At 40.1% G+C, this 8,205-nt stretch overlaps 1 protein-coding gene across 1 annotated transcript; it reads right to left on the bottom strand.

Annotated features, from left to right (window-relative positions):
- Positions 1-927: 927 nt before the first annotated feature.
- Positions 928-4,211, bottom strand: nfil3-6 (nuclear factor, interleukin 3 regulated, member 6). Its single transcript, XM_057347115.1, has 2 exons — positions 3,863-4,211; positions 928-2,974 (listed from the first exon to the last, which is right to left on the bottom strand). The coding sequence occupies exon 2, from the start codon at positions 2,880-2,882 to the stop codon at positions 1,740-1,742; it is 1,143 nt and encodes a 380-aa protein (XP_057203098.1). The 5' UTR covers positions 2,883-2,974; positions 3,863-4,211; the 3' UTR covers positions 928-1,739.
- Between the last annotated feature and the right edge of the window lie 3,994 nt (positions 4,212-8,205).

The following is an 8,205-nucleotide window of genomic DNA, read 5'->3' as shown; positions in this document are numbered from 1 at the left end:
AGCACGTGGCTTTTACATTATACACCACCTTTCCATGTCATATAACTAGATTTATATGTTTAACGTGGCGATAGTGTCTAGACGCAGATTGGCAATACAGAATTATTGGAATGTTTTACTGCCCTCTTGTGGATTGCGGTGGTTTTACAAGAACACCCTTTCGCTGCTGATGCGCACTAGTGAGAGGTCTGCAAATGATCTGTTTTGATGTGTTTGTCCTCTTTTAATATTGTGTAACTGGGTTGTCCACTTCTTTGTTATATTTTATTCTTATGGACAGCAGTTATGTTTTTTCCTGCACTTATGCAACCGCTGTATATCCTGCACTTGCTGCTATTGCACTAGACAAAACTACATTTCGTTGCCCTGTACTTGTATGTGTAATGACAATAAAGTTGAACCTAATCTAATCTAATCTAATCTAATCTAATTAAATAATATTATTGAAAGCTAAGCAAAGTTAACGCAAATTGCTTTTTATATTTTACATGTAATTTTCTTAAAAAAATCACTTCCTGGGTTTGTGGAGAGTAGAACTTGTTCTCTTCAATAATTAACAAAGATTTATTTCATCTTTATTTCGAGAACCATGTATTCGTTGTTCTTCTATTGGTTAATTGTTGTTTATACCTCATGTTGACAAGTACATTTTGTAGTTGAACCTGTGATGAAACTGCTGATCTATAAATTATTCCGTGTAAAAAAGTAACAATTGTACTTTTACAAAAGTATGAATGATCGATTAAATCTAATACTTCAACATTTTCACCCATACATTTTTTAAATAACGTATTTGATGTCCCCTAACACTCTAACACTCAAATAAAACAATAAAGTAAAAAATCACATTACACGAATAAACAGTATTACTATCTTTTTCCAACACACATCTCTGCATTCAATCTACCAACAACTGAGGCAAACAAACGCTGTTCAAAGATTTATTCACACAAGCTTACAACGTACTGTACAAATACATGAAAAGTCACAAGACAACAGAAACGTCACCATATGCAAGTAACAGTGTACTTCTATAAGATATCCTCGTCTGGACGATGGCAGTGATCCGTATGAGAAATTAAGAATGCAGTAAAATTCAGTGCTGAGCTGCTACCGGTTCATCATGGTGACAATTAACAAGATCAAATATGGCAATAAGAACCGTCATCACTTCGACTGAACCACATGATGTTCACAGATATTTGGCTCTCCCTGGTGTCCCGTTCTGTGTTAATCTGTGGCATATGTTACAAACACTTCCTTCATTCATGAGCTCACAGCACTCGCTAACCACAGAAGGAACATTACAGTGTACAGACTGATCGGCTCACCAAATATCACATCGTGCTCACTGATAAGTCTTGAAAAAACCTAACAGTAGCATCGGCACATGTTAGAAGAATGGAGGATTTTACACTCTACACTGACCGACACCGTTTATTTGAACATTTTTTTAGGCATTTCTGGGGAAAGATCACAGTGTTTGGAGGAAATCACGATGAGACGTTGTGACGCGTGTCCTGACGCTGCTGGAATGCTCTTTAAAATGACTCCTATGTTCCTGAATGTGAGTTTTAATAGAACTGTGGGTTTAAAAGAGATGATTTATGATGATATATGGACCGATTTGGTTACAGTCAATGTGAAGAGGTAGTGATGCACATGTTGCTTTTTTAACCACGAAAAGTCTGATGATGTAACGGACGTTTGGAAGTTCTGTTGTATACCAGTTGCCATCTCTAATTCGTTTTGGTGAGAAGTTGCTCGGAAAAGAGCTTTTTGAGCTGGGCCACCTCCTCGCTGAGCGAGCTGAGCTGAGATTTCAGCACGCTGTTCTCGGTCTGGTACTGCGACTCGTTCGGGTTCATGCCTTGGTTGTAGGTTCGGGCCGTACTGCAGTGCATCACTCTTCTGGTGTCCTCTCCATCCTGCTGCGCCCAGTAACCCGCCACTTCATTGGCACCCGACGGGACGGGTACTCTAGCGCCCACTACTGGCAGAACGGGACTTTGTCGCCCACCAGGATTGTCAGCTTCACCGCCGCCCGCCGACTTAAATCGCAGCTTGTGCGGGAGACTCTTCATGCTTTCCACCGGCTCCACGCGACTGTACAACGGCACGTGTCCCACGGCTCCATGGCCATCGGTATTTGGGGAGTGATTGGACTCGTACCCGAGCTCATCTGCACGGTGTGGGGAAAGCTTGCCGTGGTCACCCAGCCTGTCCTCAAAGTAGACTGGACTACCGACGCTGGAGCCGCTCGGAGTAGAGAACCCCGAATCTTCAGACATGCTGCCCGTGTCTCTGAGACCTCGTCCAGACTGAGGTCCACTCGACTGGTGCGACACGTGCTGGGCTCCATCCCCGCAGGGAAGGTAGTAATGTGGGCCTGACGGCTGTGGAATGCACGTTTCTGTCATCAGCGGAAGTATAGAAGCGTTCGAGGGATCTTTAACCATCCCGAAGCGAAACTTAAGAGCCAGCAGTTCCGCTCTGAGCCTGGCGTTCTCCTCCAGCAACGCCAGCACGCGGTTCTCCAGGACCATATCGTTGACCCGGCGTTTCTCGCGGGAGCGCTTGGCGGCCTCGTTGTTTTTCTTGCGCTTGTCCCAGTAGCCCTCGTCCTTGTTTTCGCTTGGAATGAACTCTCGCCTGCGTCTCACGGCGGGGCTTAGCGGGGCGGCGTCTTTGCGCTTTAGAGCCGACGTTCGGCCCAGCAGCGTGCGTGCAAGCAAACTACTCGAGGTGAGGATGGACACGGCCTCATCCGTGAAGGACATCGGGCCGGGAGCGGCCACGTTTAACCCCAGCATTGCTGCAGGTGAGGCCGATTCGACAACCCTCAAAACTCCAGTTTGCTCCTGGGATGATTCTTCAAACATCGTTGGGATTATTTTGTAAGAAATATTGTAGTTGGTCAATGTGTTTCCGTTTCTGTATTTGTGAGATGTTACTGATGCAGCGGTGGCTCCACCTGGTGGCAGACAGAATAAAACAGCACTCCATCAGTTACATAAGATCCATTACAACATGATGTTATGTAACTTCATTACATCCCAGTGGCAAAGCACAGTACGTGCTATACTGCATCACACATGTATTGACACTTTAAATAAAGCAACGTCGAGTAATCTATATTCTATAGGGGTGAAGTTTAACTATTAAATGACTACCAGACTAAAAGAAAAGGGCCGTTTTTAACCATCATGTACTTTATATGAACAGACTGTTCCCTCTAGGAATTCCTGTGTTGACCTACATGCGGAACAGTTTGTGCATGAGTGAGTCTATCATCTTTCTGGCCCAGTGAGTCACTTTCGTGATGAAATCCTGTCTTGCTCAACACACCACAAGTTACGAAACCTTACTGCATATTATTAAACATATATTTTTGGGAGTTATATGCTTTGAATGGAGTTTTACCCTAAAAATTAAATATAAAATCTAAATAAAAGAATGAATGACTAAATCGTTTTAAAAACATTTATTTTACAAAAAATTACTTCTGATATGGATTCATGTACACAAGTATCTCTACTATTGCATAATGTTACTGTCCCGTTACCTGAATTGTTAGGCTAGTGTTATTCTAAATACAGACATTCCCATTGTGACACATGAAACAATCATTTAAACGTAACACATCCTTCATCAAAGTTTAACATGGTTTTGTTATAATAGTAAGTACCATGTTTTATTTTTAAAGACTGATTAAAGATTGCATGACCATAGATTTGCTACCAATGCCATGGTGAGGTAAAGCCGTTACACCATGGTTAGTAAAACTTTAGTTCATTTTTCTACGCGATTGGGCAACTGCCAGAAAATTGTATCAAATAGATAACACAAACACGGACGTTACCATTATAAAGCGCGTAATTCTGTCCAGAAGTCGCCAGTGGTCGAGAATGCGCATCCGCGGAGAAGCCGGTCCAAGACGGTTCTGTTCACGAGAAGACACGGATGAGTTGCGTTTATCCCGATTCAGATCAAACACACCGTTACCGGCTGCGCTCTGCGTCTCGTTTCGTGTCTGTTCCGCGCGTAATGCGCGCAGCCTCTATTTGTGTCTTTGGACAATCCGGTTCAGTCGAGGACGCGCCATAACCCCGTCTGACCACATGGTTCCGTGTAGAGTGGCTGTACGGACCGCCCACCTCCGTACGCAGGACCCTCCCATCTCTAATCTCTCCCTCGTTACAGTTTTCGTCAGAAAAATGTTTTGCAAACCATTAAGTAATATTGCGCAATCCCCCTCCCTCTGCATCGTGTCCTGAAAAACGAGTGTTGTCCTCAATACATGTACAAATGCTATATTTAGACTGGTGACGTGAGACAAGCTGTACTTTCTTTAGATATTACATTTACGCATTTGGCAAATGATTTTATCCGAAGCGTTTGACGAGCTATACATTTCCCATTATCAGTACTGTATGTGTGTTCACTGGGATCAGACCTCCGGGACTTTTGCGCAATGCTCTACCGAGTTACAGATGTTACAAAACAACATCGCTTAGCAGAGCTTAAAAAAAGACACATACACATCATATTACAATGAAGGTGCAGTGATGCAGAACCGTCAAAGTACACCATGCTCTTCTTTGAAGTGCTGTACTTTATGGGAAATGAATTATCATCTCATCTAGATCACTCCAAGGCAGTAACATAAATTGGGTGAAAGGTGAGATAACTTGCTTGGATAAGAGGCCGTCTTTCATCATTCAGATTTCTTTGCAAAAGAGCTGATTATGCAATGTGTAAGGTAACATGCTGGGCTGCAGCTATCGATATTTTAGTAATCGAGTATTCTACTGATTTTCCATCGATTAATCGTGTATTCGGATAATAAGTATGTTTTCTTTATTAAAGAGCAATACTAAATATACAAGAGAAAATAAAACAGGTCTCTTAAAATGAACAACTAATTTGTTTCCTTTTTAGAAAAATTAATATATTTATTGCTGAAATTGCATACATTCATATCTGTGAAAACTAAACCCATTTAGTACATTCCATTGCCATACTACATTCAAAATGCAATATAGGCCTAATACAAATGTATAAATAAGAAACATTAATAAAAATAGAAAGAATAATTTCAAAGGTAAACAACTAAGTTCAGCTTATGCATGATGCATTTAGTTTATCTAAATTAGTTTTAGTTTATTTTTTACTATTAAATAGTAATATATTTGTCCACATAAAAATACCGAGTTAACCGGACTTTTATTTTGGCAGGTCGTCGGAAGACGCTTGTTTTTTTAGTGTTAGCTTCACTCAGTAAAATGTTCTGAAATAAACTCTCAGAGCAACTCTGGAGATGAAGTTCATGTCTTCATGTCCTCATAAAGTGCAGTTCATTCACTCAGACACGCAGAACAGCCAGATGACGTGTAAATAACATGATTCGGCATCCACTAACGTTAGTCCGAATCTAGTTTGATGGACTCAAAATAGCAGTTCACCATTTCAATAAGCTATCAGTTATATATCAGCATGAGAAACACGTGTGAGCGTGTGAACAGACTAAAATGCGTGTGTCTCACGGTGAATGCGTGAGACTTGAGAGCCCTGTAACATGAATAGAGTTTAGCGGGCTGTGCGTCAGTAATAACGGTCCGTGGGGAAACGCAGCGCTCCGTGTGTACTGTAGTTAAATGGATTAAACAAAGCTTAGAGGCAACAAAAATTGCCTCGATGATTTTTTGTATTCGAATTACTCGAGGAATCGTTTCCGCCCTACTGGGAAGCATTTTCCAAGTTTCAAGAATGGAAAAGAGTTGTTGAATTAAAGGGAAATATTCACTCAACTATTTACTTGTGTCATTCCGAACCTGACATATTTTCCCATTAATATACAGTATGTGCACGGTTTGGCCTTGTTAAGTCAGTCACATAATGTTTATGAGGGCCGGAATTTGAATCACTTCTTGTGATCGAGTTCTTGTTGATGTCTGCTTGGAGTACAAGCTGGTTATTTGTATTGTACAACAGCTCATTTTACCAAAACTGACAGCATGCATGTTTTTCATGCCATGGAGGAACAGCAGTATTTTCATTTTGCTTACGCAAACACAAACAACCCCAGCGATTAGAGCGTGGCCTGTTGTGTGTCACCTCCAGCACTTTATCTGCGAGAAGACACACAAACGTTTTCTCAGTGAACTACAGAGATCAGACTCGGGACCTTTCCACAATTGTAGTTCACCATTTTTTAAGACAATATAATGTTAAGAAGTAATACTGTATAATTTACTGGTCATTTTCTGCCATATTATCCATTTATTTTTCAGACATTTCTGACACAATATTGCTGTACAATATTAAAAATAGAGAAAACAAAAAATTGTGAAACAGCTGTAAAAAATGTCTTTATATTCATATGTGCCCTATTTTTACCGATTTATTTACTGTTACTGGTAAATACGGGAGACATATTATTAATAATATTGTATTAATATATAATACAAGTAATATATTATTTGTAACTGCATTGTTAGCTTACTGTACACTGTAAATTCTTTTCCAAACTCGAGATGATTTTGTCTTGTTTTACAAAACAAAAGCAAACTTACACAAGAAAATGTTTGTAATTTTGCTTTTGTTTTTGCTCTCTGAAATCAAGCAATGCTTTCATTTCTCAAGTGAATATCTTGATTTAAGGACCTTAATGTGTAGGAAAACAACACAAAAAACAGATTTATGGTATTTTTGCTGAATGCTCATTGCATTTTACACTCTTTATGGGTCCCGTGAGGAACTTCCCTGAACTGTATGTGTAACTGTATGTGTCACTCAGCTCATCCAGCAGAGAAACTGGAGGAAAGGTCAAGTGTGTTACAATGTGACACAGCTAGTTACTGTCCTTACATACTTGAACTGTTATTGCATTAAAACTGCACAAATGTACACATCTTTAATCCTGTACCAAGCTCTAATAAACTCTTGTTTGAATTTTGAACATTAAAGATGATACGTCATTATATGCTTATTTCTGGCATAAACAACACGTTTATCAAGTTTGACCTGATGTACTCTTTCTTTCTCTCTAGTGTGTGTGTGTGTGTGTGTGTGTGTGTAAGTGTGTGTTTGAGCTGTACCAGGTGTCCCCTGTTAATCCAGTCCCGGTCAGGCTTTAACACATTGACACACTTAACTGCTTAAAAAACAAACAGGGCGAAGGCAAGGGCAAGGTTATCGCTGACCGCATGTAGCACGGCATACATGCTCGGCTTCTGTGTATGAAGATTCTCATCGATCCAGCTTGTCATGGAAACAGACCAAGTCACAGTGACTGCATTGCACGTTACATTCCGTCCTTATCAGGACACATCAAGGCGTACAAAAAACAAAGCAACACGAATATTTCTAAGCAGACTTTAAGGAAGACTGAAAAAAAGTAAACGCATAAATAAAAGAATACAAGGTCTCTGTTCAGGGACGAAGTTTGCTTATTCTCGTGGAGCTCTTGAAATAAAGCCCATGTAAAGTAGCAGTGAGGAAACATAAAAAAGTGACCTGACATTGTTCGAGTTGTAGCTTGAAAAAACATGATTTAAACACTGTTGCAATGGTTTTGTCTGCTCGAGTCTTTGCGTGTGCATGAAAGTCCTTAAACTCAGTGGTCACCTGCTTTGACCACTGCACATCATCTTCAGTAGCTTTCCCTATACATCTGAGGCGATTTTAGGTTATTTCAGGACACAAGACTACTGAATCTGTGAGAAGAACAGCGACGCATCCTTATCTGACCTCCCGCATGTGTTGTTTACCAGTTCATGCGAGGGAACGGCTTAGCCATGCACCCCGAGCTTCTCTCTCTCTCTCTCTCTCTCTTACTCGCTTTAACTGGCAAAACAACAATTGTATTTTTATATTATGCATTTGCGAATATGTGGGGTGGAAAAAAGATTAAAAAAGAACAGGAGGCAATACAGTAAACAATTAACATAGAAAATAACAATATAATAAGAAATATAAACAAATAAATATAACGATAAGTAATTATATATACATAACTATTTATAGTTTTATTATTTAATAAAAAGTTTTTAAAATATAAACTTAGATGAGCATTTTCTGAAGGGAGTGCCAGTACTTGCAGGAGTGCAAAAGAAGTGTTTTTGTTTTAGCGTAAATTTCAGAAACGCACTAGTCTCTCTTGTTGTATGCTTGGCTGTACAAAGCGCACAAAACCACCAGCAA

The sequence above is a fragment of the Triplophysa rosa genome, linkage group LG11 (genome assembly GCF_024868665.1).
Source record: "Triplophysa rosa linkage group LG11, Trosa_1v2, whole genome shotgun sequence".
In the NCBI taxonomy this organism is placed as follows: Eukaryota; Metazoa; Chordata; class Actinopteri; order Cypriniformes; family Nemacheilidae; genus Triplophysa; species Triplophysa rosa.
The sequence above is the reverse complement of the archived record's forward strand: the minus strand, read 5'-3'. Positions and strand labels throughout refer to the sequence as shown.